At 45.9% G+C, this 19237-nt stretch overlaps 3 protein-coding genes across 4 annotated transcripts; 1 reads left to right on the forward strand and 2 right to left on the reverse strand.

The window, feature by feature from the left end:
• The first annotated feature begins 490 nt into the window (after positions 1-490).
• stx6 (syntaxin 6) lies at positions 491-10455 on the forward strand. 2 transcript variants are annotated; one of them, XR_009063847.1, is made up of 9 exons: positions 491-697; positions 2233-2402; positions 2479-2573; positions 2647-2700; positions 2907-2981; positions 3061-3167; positions 5594-5688; positions 5752-9657; positions 9758-10455. XR_009063847.1 is itself a non-coding variant. In XM_057841034.1 (8 exons), exons 1-8 carry the CDS (start codon positions 663-665, stop codon positions 5826-5828), a joined length of 708 nt encoding a protein of 235 aa, XP_057697017.1. In that variant the 5' UTR covers positions 491-662; the 3' UTR covers positions 5829-10455. The 2 variants fall into 2 exon arrangements, 1 of the variants encoding a protein (XP_057697017.1); XM_057841034.1 differs by having other exon boundaries at positions 5752-10455.
• On the reverse strand, positions 6535-11423 carry tmco1 (transmembrane and coiled-coil domains 1). The gene is made up of 7 exons (XM_057841035.1): positions 11225-11423; positions 9947-10024; positions 9821-9880; positions 9700-9746; positions 9571-9638; positions 7291-7435; positions 6535-6687 (listed from the first exon to the last, which is right to left on the reverse strand). The coding sequence occupies exons 1-7, from the start codon at positions 11292-11294 to the stop codon at positions 6589-6591; spliced, it is 567 nt and encodes a 188-aa protein (XP_057697018.1). The 5' UTR covers positions 11295-11423; the 3' UTR covers positions 6535-6588.
• Positions 11424-14682: 3259 nt separating this feature from the next.
• LOC130919078 (protein AATF-like) lies at positions 14683-18804 on the reverse strand. Its single transcript, XM_057841486.1, has 4 exons — positions 18420-18804; positions 17631-18113; positions 17296-17559; positions 14683-15103 (listed from the first exon to the last, which is right to left on the reverse strand). The coding sequence occupies exons 1-4, from the start codon at positions 18712-18714 to the stop codon at positions 14760-14762; spliced, it is 1386 nt and encodes a 461-aa protein (XP_057697469.1). The 5' UTR covers positions 18715-18804; the 3' UTR covers positions 14683-14759.
• Between the last annotated feature and the right edge of the window lie 433 nt (positions 18805-19237).

Here is a 19237-nt window from a genome sequence, read left to right on the forward strand (position 1 = left end):
TTTTATCTGTGCTTGTGTCTATTTCGCTTTTACTGTTTTATTCTTAGTCTTTTGCATTTTATTTATTATTTTCTTTTTTTGCCAATGTGCACTTTGAGATTTGTTTTTCAAATGTAAAGTGCGTTACAAATAAAATGCATTATTATTATTATCATATATATATTATTCGAATTAAATGTACTTATTTATTGGGTTTTGTTGCATATTTTAGTATATGATTTCCCGATGGATTTGGACTCCCATCTCAATAGAAATACTTTTCCTAGACTGCACATTGAATCCGTTTGGGAAATAGGGTCAAAATTGTTTTTTTTTTACGTTTAATAATGAATCAATATACGATGGAGTTTGTTCATTGGAACAAAAACAATATTGGCGAAACGGATTCTTTTTTTGCTATCTGGTTATAATACGAACATATACAGAATTGTAAACGAGAAACATCTTTGAACGGGAGCTCGTCTTTTGTTTGTCTTCAACTCTTTTGGAGAGGAGACTTGTGTCGTTTCTATCTGGCAACCCTGGTCGTCGGCTTTCCGCTGCGGAAGACGCCGCCGTTACATGTAAACAAAGGTGCTCGGCTCGGGAAAAGTGTCTTCTGGACCCCGGAGCGGTGGACTCGCGCCATGGCTTCCCCCTCGGACTGAAACCAAGCGGGCAACATGTCCATGGAAGACCCTTTCTTCGTCGTCAAGGGGTTAGCGCGCTCCGCTCCGCTCCGCTCATGCTAACGTGACGCGACGTTTAGCTAGGCCAGGCCGAGCCAAAGCGTCAACACCGTCGTTGCTTTGGGGACAGAGCAGATGGCGTCAGTAGCCGTATTCCGTAGTGACCTGCTTTGTCTGTCGTTCGTCTTCAGGCTCCTTTATCTCTACCTCTCTCCTCCTGCCAGTCCTCTCGCTTTCTGGTCTTTGATCGGCCGTCGTCATCTGCCATTGACGGCTGGAGACGCCCAATTCATTTCAAGTGGGACGGTGATGGAGCTGCTGGAGGGCTGGCAAGGAGATAGACGACCTTGAATGATGCATGCAAAAATCTATGATATTCACTTTTATCTGGCGATTTTGCCAGCCAAAACAGTTTGAACCACTCAAACACTAAAACGACCGGAATTCTCGCGCGAGCAGGCTCTCTTTCGTTTCAAAAAAAAACAAAAAAAAAAAACATTTTTTTTTTGTGACATTTCAAAACATGAACCGTCCTACATTTTTTTGTCCAAATCACATATACGCATCAGAAATTTTAAGGATGCTCAGGAGCTCTTTTCGCCAATCTTTTGACGGGAAATGACCCACTATCAACTGGGAAGTGACCCCGAAATGCCCCCAAATCAACAAGAAGTGAGCCTGAAATGTCCATAAAACAACAGGATGTGACCCCCAACTGACCCCAAATCAACAGGAAGTGACCCTGAAATTCCCACAATTCAACAGCAAGTGACCTGATTGCAACAGGAAGTTACCCTGAAATGCCCCTAAACCATCAGGAAGTGACCCCGAAGTGCTTCCAAATCAACAGGAAGTGACCCCAAAATGCCTCAAAATCAACAGGAAGTGATGGCCAAAATGTCTGAATTCAACAAGTGACACGATATCTACAGAAAGTGACCCAAAATGCCTCCAGATCAACAGGAAGTGACCTAATCTCAACAGGAAGTGACGCAAAATGCCTCCAAATGAATAGGGAGTGACCCAATATCTACTGGAAGTGAATGTGAAATGCCTAAAACGCAACAGGAAATGACCCGACCTCTACAAGAAGTGACCCTGAATGGCATGGAAATCGACAGGGAGTGACCTAATATTAACGGGAAGTGACCCTGAATGGCCTCAAAATCAACAGGGAGTGACCCTGAAATGCCCCTAAATAAACAAGAAGTGAGCCACCCCCGACTGCCCCCAAATCTACCAAGAAGTGACTCCAAATCAACAGGAAGTGTTTTGGGTACCAAAGTCAAGCTACCGTGGCAATTTCTCCAGCTATTTCAGCATTTTCCAATAGTAATTAGTGTAACACGATTCCGACATCAGGCTGTGTGGTATCTGCTGATACTGTTCAAATTCTACAAATGTTTTTTCTTTTCATACTTAATGACTGTGTACATCATATCGCAGAGAACCAACCGTCAGTCAGGATCGCTCGTCGCAAACCGGAAACCTCGCCGGTCCCGCTCGGGCAAATACCCGCGCGCGCGTCACGTTTTGGTTTTGTTTTCCGCCGTTCCGACCCCAGCGAGGTGCAGAAGGCGCTGAGCGGCGCTCAGAGCCTCCACGGGAGATGGAGCCTGTTGCTGTCGGAAGGGGGCGGCGCCTCCAAGGAGGAGATGGACTGGACCGCCAACGAGCTGAGGAACAGCCTGCGCTCCATCGAGTGGGACCTGGAAGACCTGGACGAGACGGTCGATATCCTTTCCGGCGCGTCGGGGGAGGTCGGGGTCGCCGCCGCCGCCGCCGTCTTCCTTCCTTAACGGCGACTCACGCATCGTGGAGTCCAACCCTAAGAAGTTCAACCTGGACGGCGCCGAGCTGGCCAAGAGGAAAGCCTTCATCGCCGCCACCAGGCGCGCCGTCAAGGTCCGTCGGCCGCCCGACCGACCGACCACGTGGCCATCCTTCAAAGCTGACCTTTTCTCTCCCTCCCTCTTAGGAAATGAAGGAGCGCATGTCCGCCGGTCCGGCCGTGACCTTCGCGGACAAGCGGGTGAGCGGGGCGTCCAAACCGCCGTCGCCAAATGTAGAATCCGGATACGGTAGCGATAGTACAAAAAGTATCAAGACTTCACGACGGTAGCTTTACACGTCATGCAAAAGCTACCGTCGATAACATTTCATGTTGGCTTTTTTTATTGATGTAGTTTTGAATAGGATGCTTTTTTCCGAGTACAGTGATGAGTGAAATGTGCGCAGGCGGCGAACGAGTACGGGGCGCCGGAGCGCCGAGCCAACGCCGACTTTCTGGAGGAGCAGCAGCTTCAGCAGCAGGTGCTCGGGCGGGCGGGACCGACGGACGGCGACGGCTCCTTTTTCCCCCTCTTCTAACGACGGCTCTTTCGCCCGTCAGCTGATGGCGGAGCAGCAGGACGAGCAGCTGCAGCTGGTGTCCGGAAGCATCGGCGTCCTCAAGAACATGTCGGAGCGCATCGGCCTGGAGCTGGACCAGCAAGCCGAGTGAGCCCGGCCGCCGTTCTGTCCGTTTGCCAACGCCGGCCAAACGCTAAGATTTCTACCGATTCTGGCTGGGTAGAGGTGGCCTATAACCGACGTCCTATGACTTCCTGGAAATAAGTCTGCCATTATAAGTAGTAGCAAGTGGCATTTCTGGGGAAATTGCAATGTTAGCTTTGCTGTTATATTTGGTTTAGGGTTATTTCCCTTGGGGTCACTTCCTGTTGATTTTGGCATCATGGGGTCATTTCAAGCTCACTTCCTATTGATATTGGGTCACTTCCTGTTGATTTGGGGGCATTTCAGGGTCACTTCCTATTCATCTGGGTCACCTCCTATGTATTTGGGGTCATTTCAATGTCACTTCCTGGTGATACGAGAGCTTTTCAGTGTCCCTATATATATTGGGTCACTTCCTGTTGATTTTGGGTCACTTCCTTTTGTTTTGGGTCACCTATATATTTGGGGTCATTTCAAGGTCACTTTCTATTGATATTGGGTCACTTCCTGATGATTTGGGGGCATTTCCTGTTGATCTGCGGTCACTTCCTGTTCATCTGGGTTCACTTCCTGTTGTTTTTGGGTCACCTATATATTTGGGGTCATTTCAAGGACACTACCTGTTGATATCCGGGCATTTGGGGGTCACTTCCTCCCTGTTGATTTGGGGGCATTTCAGGGTCACTTCCTGTTGATCCGGGGTCACTTCCTGTTCATCTGGGATCACTTCTTGTTTTGGGGTCACCTATATATTTGATTTGGCGGCATTTTGGGGTCACTTCCTGTTGATATGGAGGCATTCCAGCATCACTTCCTATTAATATTGGGTCACTTCCTGTTGATCCGAGGTCACCTCTTGTTGTTTTTGGGTCATTCATTCATCTTCCATGCCGCTTATTCCTCACAAGGGTCGCGGAGGTGCCGGAGCCTATCATCTGCTATATATTTGGGGTCATTTCCTTTTGATATGGGGGCATTGCAGTGTCACTTCCTATTGATATTGGATCACTTCCTGTTGATTTGGGGGCATTTCCGATTGATCCAAGGTCACTTCCTGTTCATCTGGGATCACTTCCTGTTGTTTTGGGGTCACTGATATATTTGATTTGGGGATCACTTCCTGTTGATTTGGGGGCATTTCAGGGTCCCTTCCTATTGATATTGGGTCACTTCCTGTTGTTTTTGGGTCAACTCGTATATATATTTGGGGTCAATTGAAGGTCACTTTCTATTGACATGGAGGCATTTCAGGGTCACTTCCTGTTGATCCAGGGTCACTTCCTGTTGCTTTCAGGTCACTTCCCATTGATTTGGGGTGGTTTCAGGGTCACTTCAGGCTCACTTCCTGTTGATATGCGGACATTTCAGGGTCACTTCCTGTTGTTATTTGATAACTTCATGTTGTCATGATGTCATTTCCAGATCACTTTCTGTTAATATGCAGGCATTTCAGGGTAACTTCCTGTTGATTTGGGGACATTTCAGGGTCACTTCCTCTTCTTTTTGGGTCACTTCCTGTTGATTTGGGGGCATTTCAGGGGCACTTCCTATTGATATTGGTTAACTTTCTATTGTTTTGGGTCACTTTCCTATGTATCTGGGGTCATTTCAGGGTTACTTCCTGTTGATTTGTGGACATTTCAGGGTCAATTCATGTTGTTTTTGGGGTCACTTAATATTGATTTGGGTCATTTCAGGATCACTTTCTGTTGAAATGGGGACATTTCAGGGTCAGTTCCAGTTTATTTTTTCACTTCCTGTTTGTTTGGAGACATTTCGGTGTTACTTCCTGTTAATTTGGGATCACTTCCTGTTGTTTTTCCTACAATAATACCTGACTGCAGCTGACAGCTGCTACAAACTACGCACAAATGATGCTACGGTGGATGTCACATGTATATAGAACTAGATGTGAAATGACTGACTCGCTGGCGTTAGCAAACAGCCGCCATCTTAAAGCAGTACACTTCTCAGGAAGGCTCTGTTGTAGCGAGCCTAAGTTGATTTCGGGTCACTTCCTATTGATCTGGGCTCATTTCGGGGTAGCAGGTCAAATAGGGCCACTAGAAACAAGTGCCTAGAAATAATACTGTATATTGTACTACAGCATAAGGGAAAGAATAACTAGCGAACTGCGTATCCATTCAATTACAAAGTTTCATGCTTATCATTCAATGTTTACTTCCTACTTACGCTCTTACCGTCGAGCAACACCATCGATATTCAAGTTCAGTCTTTCGTGCGTGCGTGCGTGCGTGCGTATTTGCTGACATGGGTGAGTTTGTGGTCAAAAGGCATCACTCGCAAGATGTCACAATCCAAATGCTAGTAGAAAGGGATTTGACCTACGATAACCTTTTGGGAGCCAGGTGGCCGAACGGACAGACCTCGGCCGGCGCTAACGTCATTTGTCTCTCCTCTGGCGACAGCGCGCTGGACGACATGGGCCAGGAGATGGAGCGGGCGCATTCCCGACTGGACAACGTCATGAAGAAAATGGCCAAAGTGTCCCACATGACTAGCGGTAGGCCACGCGCGCGCTAACCCTCCCGCCGACGTTTTGACCCGAGATTTTGCCGCGACGCAGATCGCCGCCAGTGGTGCGCCATCGGCGTGCTCCTGGGCGTCCTCCTGCTGGTCCTCGTCCTCCTCTTTGTCCTGTGAGCCAACGACGGACGCTTTTCCCTCGGAAGAACGCTAGACGCGGCTCCTTTGTTTTCCCCGACCTTCTCGGCGCAAAGAAACACTAAAGGGTTTTGCGGACGGCGCCGGTTATTCCGCGAACCGACAGAAAAGAATCCCGGTTTTCCCTGAAAAAGTAGCGTGTACTTGAGTTTGGCAGCTGACAATAAACTTTTAGGAGTCTTCAGCTTGGGCTCCGCTCTTTCGTTGACCGAACGGTGGCAAATTTTGACGAGCCGACGTCGACGGTGGCCGGACGCTTTGACGTCGATCCAATCTTCTTTTCAAAATCAATTGACAACGAAGCCCGTTTCATTGACTTTGATAGGAACCGACGTGGCCGGCCACTTCGGTAACTTTCCCACGCTTCCGTCGAGTTGATGGCTACTATTGTAGAGGTCCAATTCAGTTGAAGCAGATGAGGGGCCGCCGTGCAATTCTTCCCGCTTCAATTGGATTGGGTGTCATCAATGAATCGACCATCTTTTGAGAAATTAGAAACTATTGCAATGTAGCTTTGCTTTCGTAGGCCTATCAGGTCCCTTTCTGATGAGTTTGGGGCGTTTTGGCTGTTAGAAACAACTCTGTATGTTTTTGGCCAAAACTGTCCACACCTTTGATACTTCTTAGCATGCTCATTTTTTTGGACGTGTAAATGATGCAATACGGACAAAACCCGTTGTACCGCCGGTAGCATTTTAATTGGCTGAAAAAACAGACACTTAATTCCAAACGAAGCGGCTCAGGAGAACTTGGCGGCTTGGGGAGGGGGTCCCAGGAAGCCCCCCGCCTGCTTGGTAGCCGCCCTGGAGGGAGCCAGGCCCAACATCTTCTGGATGTTCTGCGGAGGCAAAAGGAGCGGAATTAACCATTTGATCAAGTCCACCCGACAGGCAAATCGTTCCGTTTCCCTACGACACGCTGAGAGGTCGGTGCGTCCAAACACAGAGTGAATGACAAAAGGAAAGTCCGTTTAGCCTTCATCAGACATGTCAACCATTTAGCACGGGTTGCTATTGCGTGCGTACAGTTGCTCGTGTGTCCTTACTACATTCACGGTACATACAGTATGTTGGTGTCGCAAAGGACTTCCTGCGCTAATTAAAGAGGACGTGTCGTATCGTTAAACGGTAGTTCCCCTTGACGGCCGCTCGATGGCATGATTCTTCCAGTTATTGTCGGTGAAATCGCTCACAATTTGGGTGTTATTGAATGTGTTCATTCATTCATTTGAAAACTGCTTTGTAATTGAGCTTATTCCTGAGTTCTTCTATTATTCACAGATTTGAATACCCTGTGGAGTTACAAATCCTTATTCAGGTACATTAGGAAGGGATACAAGTCCGATTTAAAAACCTGTCACCATCCTGCCTGTGCCAACTAGGGCCTTGGCATTGCCTCACGAAAAAGGAGGCGTGGCTCCAAAAGACCGGCAAGCTAGTACCTGTCGAATGGACATGGTGCAAAGGATGTAGAGGAAGATGAAGGAGCAGTCGGTGTAGTCGTCGCCCAGCAGGTTGCGGTGCGACAGGCCCTGGATGTAGGAGAGCGGCACGAAGGGCAGCTTGGCCACCACGCGCCCGTCAAAACTGAAAAAGAAATGTCGCTGTAATTGTCTTCATCACACTCGTACCGTTAGCATAGCATCCACGCTCTCATTAGGATTTAGTGTGGCGAGCGTCATCTTAAAAGTTTGGGTTTTTTTTCCCCCAAGTTGACATTGTCCTTGAAGAATAGGTGCGCGTCCGTCTGACAGTGTCCATTCCAAATTGTTGGGAAAACTCAATTTATTTTTGGTAGTGCTGTAACTACTAATCGTTTAACCTGGAGTCATTCGATTGGGAAAAAAGCTTCCTATCCAAAGTTTGCCGCTTCGAGGATTCGTTTAATTAGAGTGGTGCTTTCATGCCAGTTTCTAGTTGTGTTGCCATTAGTTTTATTGATTTGAATGGATACACTGCCCTCCGATGGCAACGGTCAATATGACAACTTGTCTAACATGGCCTAATCCAACTGCCACTGTTAAGGTCAACATAAGGTTATACGTTTTTGTTTGAATTAATGTGTTTGTTCATGCATTTGGTATTTAGCTAAAAGGTATATATAGAGAACTTTTTTGTTTGAATGTGTGTTTGAATAACGTTAAAAACATTATTAAAAAAAAAAACTAACATTTTATAGCATTTAAGCTAGCGGACTTTTGCTATCCAAGTGAGCCAATTGCCAATTGCACTTAGATCTAGGGCTGCAGCTATCAAATATTTTAGTAATTGAGTATTCCAGATTAATCGAGTAACTGGCTAAAACTTTTTTTTAAGGTAAGGAGCAATTATAAATATATATGAGAAAACAAGACATTGAACCATTTTCAGACAATCAATATCTTTATTTTCAATGTGCATTGTTGAAAACAGCCAACAATAGCACCTCAGATGTGACTAGAAAACAACAACAACAACAACAAATTCACGGCTTTCACTCAAAAAACTTCTAGATCTTATTTTTAAAAAATGAATCAATCTTATTTCTTACTTAAAAAACTCATTACACCTCATGTGATTGAATTGAATTTCCATTTGTGTCAAGCTATCTCTAAGTTTTAAATGAGTCTAAATTGGAAGTCCTGATAGGATTTGGCGTTTTTGCAGCGTTCAGAAAAAATGTGGTATTGGAGCACATTAGGCACCAGGGCTAATTAGTGTTTTATCCAACAATGAATACTGAGCTAAAATTGACAGTTAGCTTTATTATCTTTTTATTTGACACCCTTATCACTCTACAGCGCTGTGTGCCTACAGATGAAATAAAGGCTGTATGTAAGACAGGTTAGCCCACGCCACGGGTGTCAAAGCGATTCCAGAAAGGGCCAAGTGTATGCTGGATTTTGTTCCAACCAATGAAGAGGACACCTTTTGACCAATCTGATCTCTCACATGGGTAATCAGTTCAACTTTTTTCAGGTGCTGCTTGTTTCAACAGAAAATTCATTGGTTAAACTCTGCACGGTATCGGTTGGAACAAAATCCAGCACACACTTGGCCCTTTCTGGAATCGCTTTGACACCTATACGTTAGCCACTCATCGACAGTAGTCATAATTAATAAAAACCCTAGCCCTCCACAGGGCTAACGTTCTTCGAGCAAGGTACGGTAACGTTAATCTTATTTATTAGCGCTGAGAAGTCTACTGCTTTAAGATGGCGGCTGTTTACTCATGCCGGTGAGTCTGTCATTTTGCATCTAGTTCTATATGCATGTGATATCTATGAGACTCATCAGATGCTACCACTGTAGCATCACGCAGCCGTAGTTTGTAGCAACGTTGGCATAGTTTGTAGCGGCTGTCGGCCGCGGTCAGGTATTATCGCTTCTTCCTCTACGCACGTGCCGTCAGCGCGCATCAAAAGTGGTCCGGGCAAAACGTGATGCTTAGAGCTGGCAAAATGAAACGATTCCTCGAGGCGGATAAAATGACTAGGATCAATTTTTAAACTGGACTTACTAGAGTATTGGATTCAGCTCTACTTTGATCCTCATTCATTTTTATTGAAAGCTGAATCGACGACTTAAATAATGGATAGCTGCAGCCCTCATTTTTGGACTCAATTTTTTTCGGACGAAAATGTCGTCGATGACTAAAACAAGATGAACCCATTTTGATGGGACTAAAAGGTGATTCGTGAGTATTTTGCTCCAAAAGACAAAAAGGGCTACGAGCTACTCACATGGAGTTGAACATGCCCATCAAAGCGGTGAAGCAGAAGCCGATGGCGAACATGGACTTCATGCGCACCTGCGAAGGAAGGCAAAAGGTGAGGCCAGAGACGGAGAGAGCCGAGCGCCGCGCGACGGACCATGGACAAATCCCGATTGTTGTTCTTGAGTTTCTCTTCTTGTCTCTCTGCAAACGAGCGGGACACCATAGGGGTCAAGCGGGTGCGGCGGAACGCGCGCCAACGAGCGACGCCGTCTCACCGATCTTCTTCTTTTGCTGGCGTCCCGCCGATTCCGTGATGGTTTCCTTCTTCTTCTCCACTGCGGCAAAACCCAAAAGCAGCGATGAGACGGGGAACCGCCCGGTCGGCGGCGGCTAGCGCTTACGTTTTTTGCTCTGCTTTTCCACCTCCGCCTTGAGCCGCTTGTACTTGTCCGTGCGGTACACCAGCACCCACGTGATTCCTGTCGGCAAATTTGTTCATTGAGAATGAGTGGGCAGAAGAAAAATAATAGCCTCAATCTCCTGCGACTTTTCATGTGTAAATGATGTGGACAAAAAACTGTAGCGTTTGGAAATGTCACTTTTTTTAACCCTAAAAAACGCCATGAAAAAAAGAGGAATATTATCGCTTTTGGACTTCGTTACTGTATTTAAGTACATTTTTGTGTATCGCTACTTCATACTTGAGTACAAATATGAAGTGGTACTTTTTCCTCCACTACTTTTCAATTGTGGCCTGCATTAAACGTTACTTCTTTTTTGTTTTTGTTTTTCCTCATTGCGAATTGTTCGTCTGGGTTTCATGCCTCCGGCACAAAGGATAAGGCTCGTGCAACTATATTGGAATTGAGCACAAGAGGCAGCAAGATTAGGCGGGTGAACAAGATATTGGCCAGTAAAAACCAACAATCCCAGCAGATGGGTACTGCACACTCTTGTACAGTAGGTGGCGGTATGCACCTGATAGTTCACAGGTATCAAAGCGATTCCAGAAAGGGCCAAGTGGGTGCTGGATTTTGCTCCAACCGATAACGCGCAGAGTTTAACCAATGAACTTCCTGCCGAAACAAGCCGCACCTGACAAAGTTTATCTGATTACACATGTAAAAGATCTCATTGGTGAAAAGGTGTGCTCTTCATTGGTTGGAAAGCAAACCTGCACCCACTTGGCCCTTTCTGGAATCGCTTTGACACCTGTGTGATAGTGTCTTCCAATCTGCCCTTCAACTCCATTCTGGATACACAGACGTACATGACATGTTTCGCATCAGGAGAAAAGTATTTTACTTTTTACATGTAACTTTAAGCAAGTACTTTTACTTGACGTAAGAAATTCTTAGATACTTTTACCCAAGTCATTTTTTTGCTCCTGTATTTTGCTTAAGTAAACAAAAAAAGTGAGTACTCCATCCACCACTGCTTTTGCGTGACACGCAAAGCAACCATCAACAAACGTCGCCACGTCTTTTATTGTGACACTTCCTGTCCGCGTTTGAGCCTAATCCCATGTTGCGTGGGGGATTACGCTAAAACTACCGCGTCTAGTTTCCATATCCCAAAAATTCAAACGTCATACAAAGTGTTGTTTATTCATTTCTATCCGTCTGTCCGGGCGTGTTTAGACGGCTCTCCTTTGACGCGTCGGCTCGGCGTTAGCTCACCTTCGGCTAGCAGCGCGGTGCACACGGAGATGAAGACGATGAGGAGCGTGTCCGCAAACATTGTACTCATTTTCGGCCCGACAAATACAAACGAGCTACACAACGAGAAAAATAAACCGGCAGCCAACAAACCACAAGGTGTAAGAGAGCGAGGGTAGACCTTGGTCAAACACTTCCGGTTCACGCCGAACCGCGACAGAAATGCCGAGTTGATTTTGGCGCCATCCTACGTCGGGTGACTGTTTTTCATTTTTTAACAGATTTACAAACGGTTGGGTTCATAGCAAACGGTATGTTGGGGGGGGGGTTCAGTAAAATGACTGTTACTTTTGAAGAGTTACTTCTCAAAAAAAAAAAAAGTCACTAATTACTAGTGATTCAATAATGAAGTAACTACTGAAATAATATAAGATAGGGTGACCATATTCTGATTTCCAAAAAGGAGGACACTCAGCCCGTCCTGAAAATACTTGAATTTGACTCGAAGTTCACTCAAAGATGCCTATATCACTTTAATATATTTAAAGTGTGCCCCCTCACTCTGGATGGGAAAATGCAGTGTGAAAACAAATAATAAAATAATGACTAAAATATATATATATATATACGTATAATATATAATGCAGACCCACAGAAATGTAGTCCAGTCAATACACATACACACAGTAGGCTATGTGCCAAATAAACGTTTTTATAAATTACTATCACAACAATTGTCCTTGACAAATTGTTATTCCAAGTCAATTGATATTCTCATTCAATGTTCTAGATTTCACACAAACAAAAACCGAAATAAACTGAGAAACTATTCAACCAGCATGTCTCCAAACGTAGCAGTTCAAAACTACGTTTCCCATTATGCCTAGCGCGGTTTAGCTTACTGGTAGCTAGCTGAGGCAAAAATCAAACTTTGCTATAAAAGTTTACAATCATCGGCAGCGCAACGATGCGACACCAAACAGGATTTTACAGTCAAAGCTCCGACAGAAGTCAACAGTTGCCATTATATACGTATTTATCGTAAAAAACTTCAGGCGTTGTGGCCAAATCGTCAACCCAGTAGATGACGGTAATGCCTCATGATAGGGGTAAATTGCCAACAAAAACAAGAAGTACTCCTCCTTCCCTCCCTTCTGGTAGGAGCCATGTCAACTGCTGCCACCCAGCGGCCGGAGGGATTCTCTTCAAATTGGTCCCGTGAAAAATCATAAAAACCGGACATTTTTATGACTTTATAAAACCCGCCCGGACCACGAGGATACTACGTGAAAGTAGGACTTGTCCGGGCAAATGAGGACGTTTGGTCACCCTAATATAAGAAAAAATTTAAAAGATTTTATTGTTGTGTCATACAATAAAAGGCAAGACAATTAAATGTAATGGAACAAGAACATTATTTGACAGGCATCTATTATAAACTTGCCTTCCAAACAAAAGTTGCTCTGCAATTTGAAATGGTTAAAAATATACAGTATACTGTATATATAATAATGGAGCTATGTCAGTTTTGTGTGTGTTTAGTTGAGAACCTAACACCTAACCTATCCACACTTGTAAGAGCCACAGTCTCTGATTGACTAACCCAAACACCTTGCCCTATCTTAGCTAATTAATAACCTCCACTAAGATGGGAGTGAAGACTGTATTATAGCATACAGTGGGGAGAACAAGTACAGTATTTGATACACTGCCAATGGGAAAACCCATTGGCAGTGTATCAATATTTGGCTATGTCCTCTATTGCCTTGAATGACCACAATGGGTATCTGTTGACCGCCTTATCAGAAACCGCTTATGACTCATGATCAGTGTTGTTAATCTTACTGAAAAAAAGTAATTAATTATAGTTACAAATTACTTCTCCCAAAAAGTAATTGCGTTAGTAACTCAATTACCTGAATGTAAGAGTAATTAGTTACTTGGCAAAGTAATTGGTGATAATTACTTCTTTTTTTTTCCTCAAAAAAAAAAAAAAAAAACATTGGCCACACTATGTGAAGTTTTTGTGGAGGTTTTTGGTACAATTGGCCCGAGCCCAATTCTTTACCCTTTACCCTGAATCAACTGTTAAAAGTTGTTAAAATTGCTCCCATTATTGCATTAGTTCCCTTCTCTCTACTTTCGACATATGAAAGTTTTAAAACTGTTTCATCATTTAAAGATAGATTCAAGTCAAGATTTTGCCGATTTAGAAGTATTTTAGATAAAAAGTTACTTAGGTTCGCTAGGAAGGTTCTCTACAACAGAGCCGTCCTAAAAAGCCTACTGCTTTAAGATGGCGGCTGTCTACTAACGCATTTAGTGCAATGTCTGTCATTTTGCATCTAGTTATATCTATATACAGTACATGTGATATCTACCATGTCTAACATATCTACCATAACATGCGGGCGTAGTTTGTCGGCTATCGGCTACAACATGTATTATTGGAGCTACCTAGCATCGCGTTTGCTCGGCATCACAACTTTCTAGCCTCCTCCCCGCTCCTGCTCTGCTCTGTCATCTCGGTGAGTCCGTCTCCCTCAGACTTTTCGACCAATATAGTAACGCATAGTAACGCATGCCTTTCCGTCCTCAGTAACGGTAACGGCGTTGCCAAGATGAGAAAAGTAATTAATTAGATTACCCACTACTGAAAAAAATAACGCCGTTAGTAACGCCGTTATATTGTAACGCCGTTATTAACAACACTGCTCATGATTTGTACCTGACAGGACCAGCTTTCAAGGTCTCAATGTGAGATGATTTTCTGATGGCAAATCCACAGGTTGCGCTAGAGTTTCGCTTTCGTCCAGTCAAGGGTATAAAATACTTGCCTCTATTGTACTTCTTAGCACAATTGCTAGAACGCAGCCTTTGCCTGTATCAAATTTGGGCCCAGAATATTCTGTAAGGAAACCTGTTCATCTCCAGCCTCTCATTTACCAACATTCTCACCACCCGAAATTCAACCAACACGCAAGGACAGAGAGAAATGGCGTCTTTCAACAGGAGTTACAGTGAAAAGTCATTTTAAGATTTACTGCATTTTTGGGGGCATTTACGTCCTATTCATTTGGGGACATTCCCGTGTCATTTCCTGTTCAGTAACCCAAAATCAACAGGAAGTGACTTGCAAATGCCGCAAAATCAATGGGAAGTGACCCCAAACAAACTCGTCGGCCGCCACGGACATCCGGCGCGTTTGGAACGCGAGGGACGGCAGCAAATAGAGTCCTACGTCAAACGGATCGGACGTCCGCTCCTAATGAACTCATTGAACTGGACGGCAAAAGTTGCTCCCGTTTATTAATTGCATTGTAGAACGATTACCCGAGCCCAGTCATCGCCGTTATCGTCAGCTTTGTATCGCAAATTGTATCGTACCCCGAGGTTCCCGCCCTTAAAGTATAGACATCTATGATAGGCGAGGCCCTTTTTCTGGTGTAATTAGAAGAGGTTTCAGGAAAACCAATCAGTCACTTCAAAAGTGTCTTTTAATGGCAACAAATACAAAATGGGAGGAACACGGTTGGATCGTTTCCCAAAAGGGGCGCTAGCCCGCCACATAGCGAGTGTCGGGGACGGCAAACAGCCCCCGGAAGAGTTGGTCGCGGGCGTCGCGGGCCAGGTCGTCGGCGCGGACGACGGGCGCCATGAAGTTGAGCAGCTTGGCGTGCGCGTGGAACCTGACCTTGCGACCTTTGCTGGCCTTGGTGTCCACCCGCTTCTTCTTCATTTTGCCGCGCAGCTTCTGGATCCGCAGCCACTGGCGCCCGCCCTCCCCCGCCGTCTTGCGCTCGATCAACTCGCGTAACAGCTGGTGGTAAAAGTCGTCGTCGTCGAAGGCGTCCTCGTCCTCCTCGGCCGCCGCGCCCCGCTGAGCGCCGCCGTCCTCCTCTGCGCTCGTCACAGAATATTTCGTTGCGTTTATTTTCATCATAAAAGAAGAACGCTTTTCCAAATGTTATTTGTTTCTAAAATTGAAAAGATTTGACTTTTTATTCATTTGGGGGCATTCCACGGTGACTTCCTGGTGATTTTAGTCACTTCCTCTTATTTTGGGGGCATTTACAGGCCATTTCTTATTGATATTGGGTCACATGCTGCACATTTAGGGCATTTCAAGACCTCCGTGAAGATGGCACCTCATCAGATGCAAATTTATAGAAAAACTAGAAACTGAGCATTTCTGAAGAAATGACGATAGGGCTTTGCTGTGCTAGATACAGATCTATCAAGTCACTTCAGGTTGATTTGCCGACATTTCGGGGATACGACCTGTTGATATCGGGTCACTTTCTGTTGATTTGGGGGTGTTTCAGGGACACATCCTGTTGATATCAGTGTAACGGTAGGTTTTTGATCAAAAATAACAACCACAGATTTTGGACAAATTTGGACGTGGGTGGCTGTCAGCGCCAGTTGAATGTCATTGAGCTGTCATGGTAAATGGTCAAAAATCCTGAGGACCTTTATTTTCCTGTCATTGAAAATGAAAGGGAAATTTGGACGTACATGGCCGTCTGTGGCATCTCATTAGAAATGAATGGGACGGTTTTTAGCTTATTTTTGGGGAACCGTACGTTTTTGAAAAATTCTGTATACAACTTTCGTGCCCCTTACAGTCCTGAAATTTTGATGTGTAAATGATGCAATTTGGTCAAAAATTGTAAGTACTAGACCCCTCCCCCCCCCCCCCCCCAAAAAAAAAATGTTGAAAGGAAAATTTTTGGGGGGGTCATTTGAAGAATTCCTTGCATCCCCGGAAAATTCCAGTCATTATGATATTTGACAGTGACAGTTGGCGAAGAAACGCCATTCAAAAACAAAAAAGGAATTTTACTATCTGGGGCTTTCTTTGCCTTGCAAAGCCCCATCTAATGATGTAAATCGTTGATGCTGTAAAAAAAGTTTTGTTTGTGCTGCAATCATTTTGAAGATATTGAGATGTATTTTTGGGGGGGATATTCATTTCAAGTGATGACGTCCATGGCGGCCCCTTCATTGCGGCTGACGGAGCGTACCAACTCTCAATTACGGAGGGGTGTCTCAACAACTAGCGCAAACGCAGCACAAATAAATGATAACCTTTCGGGGTTCATTTCGGGCTTCAAAGTAAATTTCATCACTCGAAATGAATGTCACAAGACCCCCCCATTTACTGTAAAATGGACCCAAAAGGGTGCCATTTGTTTGCGCTAGTTGTTGGGACAACCCTCTGGTATTGAAAGAGATGGTCATGAAAGAATCTGACCTTTTAGCCAGATCGCTGGAATCACGTCAGCCGGAACAGCGCCGGCGCGGCTCCAACGACCCGGGCTGCCAAAACCCCGCACGTTCACCTTCGTGGTCGACAGTGATCACACAGCACAGAGGGACCCGGGTGAGGATTCAGGGTCACCAAGTCAACAAAAGGTTCCCGAGAAAAAAATGACAACGATTTGTTTAACAATGTCTTTTTTAAGGCTCTCGCTGGGCGGGCTGTGGGCAGAAGAAGGGTGTGTTTGGGCGTTGTTTAGGATTATCGTCAGTTTGTGGATTGGACAGGAGGATTCGGGAGTTATTGTTGTCAGGCCAACGAGGGTTGTGGATTTTGCCACCTCAGCGTCAAAGGGCTCTTACGGTCTTATCAGTTGTGTTATCAGTCGGATATCGGGCGTTCTCCGGTGTTCCTTGTGTTGGGACAGGGCGTCCCGATAGCAGCACAAGCAGAACTTTACACAGCACAAACCGTTGACACCATTTTGAATCGATATTGGGGGGGGGGGTTGGTTGACCTCAGCTTGATCTATCAAAGAATTGTAAGAAATACCTTTAAAATGATAGCAGCACTAAGAAACGTTTTTACAGCACAAACCATTGACATCATGTTTACACAAGTTTGATGGGGGGCCAACGACACGGAGGTCATTTCGGGGTCAGTCCCTGTAGATTTGGGAGCATTTTGTGGAAAGGAATGAATAAAATATGTTTTTTCGTCACATTTTGGTGGAACTGTATATTTGTGGCTCAAACTTTTCTTCATTTTATTGACTTTTTTGGGATCTACGAATGTAGGACACGAGGAAATTTTTCGGCAAAAGACGTACCCGGAGAAGGGAGCCGAAGCGGCGGGTCTCCGAGGACTCGGTAGTCGGAGCGCCGCGCGCGCGTGCGTCGGAGCAGCCGCTCCCGGTCTCCGAGGATCTGCTCCACTTGGGCGGGGGCGTCGCGCTCCAGCGCCGCGAAGCGACCGCCCTTGGCCGAGCTCAGCCGCGTTTTGTCCTGCCACTCACGCAGGACGGTGTTGCCGTGCGGCCGGAAGGCGGCGAAACGCCGGGCCGCCGTCTCGGAGTAGTCCTCCGCATTCCCCTCTGGTAACGGACGAGACCGCAGACTAGTAGGGGCGCGACCGGGTACGGAGACCGCGAGCGTGCACGCTTACCATTCGGGGTCTCCGGGACGGACGTGACGGCGCTCTGCCGCAACAGCCGGAGGTGGAGGTCCGCCAAGGAGCTCCTTAAAGCCTCGGAAGCCCGACGCGCGTCCCGGAGGGCGGCGGCCAGCGGGGCGCCGCCTCGGGCCCGGAAGCGCGGGAGGACGTGCGGGCGGGGTAGGCGGTTGGCGCCGGCCAGCGCTTTCTGCATCTGGATGCGTGTCCGCAACAGCCGATCCCACAGCGCCAGCTGGCGACGGACCGCCTGGCCCTTCTCCGCTTCCTCGCCCGCTTTGGCCCGGGAGAAGGCCCGCACGTCGCCGTCTTCCAAGTCCATCTCGCCGGCGCCGAGATCGTCCGATTCTTGTTCGGACGCCTCTGCTTTGGCCTCCTCTCCATCATCATCCTCCTCCTCCTCCTCATCCTCTAATTCTTCATCACTACCATCTTCTTCCTCCTCATGCTCACGGACGCCATCCTCGTCTTTCTCGTCTAAAATCAAATGTGGAAAAGAATGAACTAGACTAAGCTTATCAAAAATATCCATACTAAAATGTTGTATACAATGTTTGATGAAAATCACGCAAATTTGTTGACGTGGGGGACATTTCATTTGACACTACTGCTAATAGTAATGGAGGATATCGTGAACTCTTTGTCTGCCACTGACGACTCAAGACGTCCAATCCATTCAATGCGTCCGCGATGAACAAAGGAACCAATGAAAAATGAGTGTTTATATCCCTAAAAACAACAACATGAGCAGCGAGTTCAGCCTATAATTAAAAAAAAGCGTACTTATGTCGTCGTCATCATCATAGTAATCGTCGTCGTCTTGTTGGTCGTCTTCGTCGTGGGGGAAGATCTGCTGTCGGCTGACAGCCTTGCCCAGGTACCTTCCGTCGCTGTCGGCCAGAGGGACGGCGTTTTTCTTTCGCAGGATGCCGACGCCGACCTCCTCCTCGACGTCGTCATCGGCGAAGGCCTCACTGAGTCGGGCTTTGGTGGCCTCGTCATGGTCGTCCTCGGGATCGGCGAATTTTGGCAGCGGGTTAAGGAGCTCCTCGAGCTGCCGCGAGAAGGAATTTGCCATGAGGCGAGGAAAACACAAGCGTGTGTGCGCGAGCGGACAGTCGAGGCGCTTGCTGATGACGTATGCTACGCGACTTGGTGCCAGGGAGAAGCAATCCCGCATTTTGTCTTTCGAAAAGTCGGTAGCATTACAGCTACATATCGAAAATTAAATGGAAAAATACAACTAAAACAGGAAAAAAAATGATGAAAATATACATTTTCTGTAAACAAAAGGAACTAGAATAAAATATGGAAAATTAGGTAAAAAAACAAACATTTCAATTTAAAAAAAATACAATTTTTATTTTGTAATTCATTTCGTTTTTCAGCCTTTTTTGAATGCATTTTTGTTGTGCAGTACGGAATCCGTTGTCGTAGTCAAGGAATGCTTCCAGTTACACTTTACGTGCAGTACTTTTCGACTACGTCGAATCAATTCAACCTACTAGCTAGGTACACGGCACACTAACACGCTTAACATGTTGTCATTTGTCACCTTTGGAAAAGGTGAGCTTGAACGTAATCGTAGTAAACCCGAGTTA

The sequence above is a fragment of the Corythoichthys intestinalis genome, chromosome 7 (assembly GCF_030265065.1).
Source record: "Corythoichthys intestinalis isolate RoL2023-P3 chromosome 7, ASM3026506v1, whole genome shotgun sequence".
Lineage (NCBI taxonomy): Eukaryota > Metazoa > Chordata > Actinopteri > Syngnathiformes > Syngnathidae > Corythoichthys > Corythoichthys intestinalis.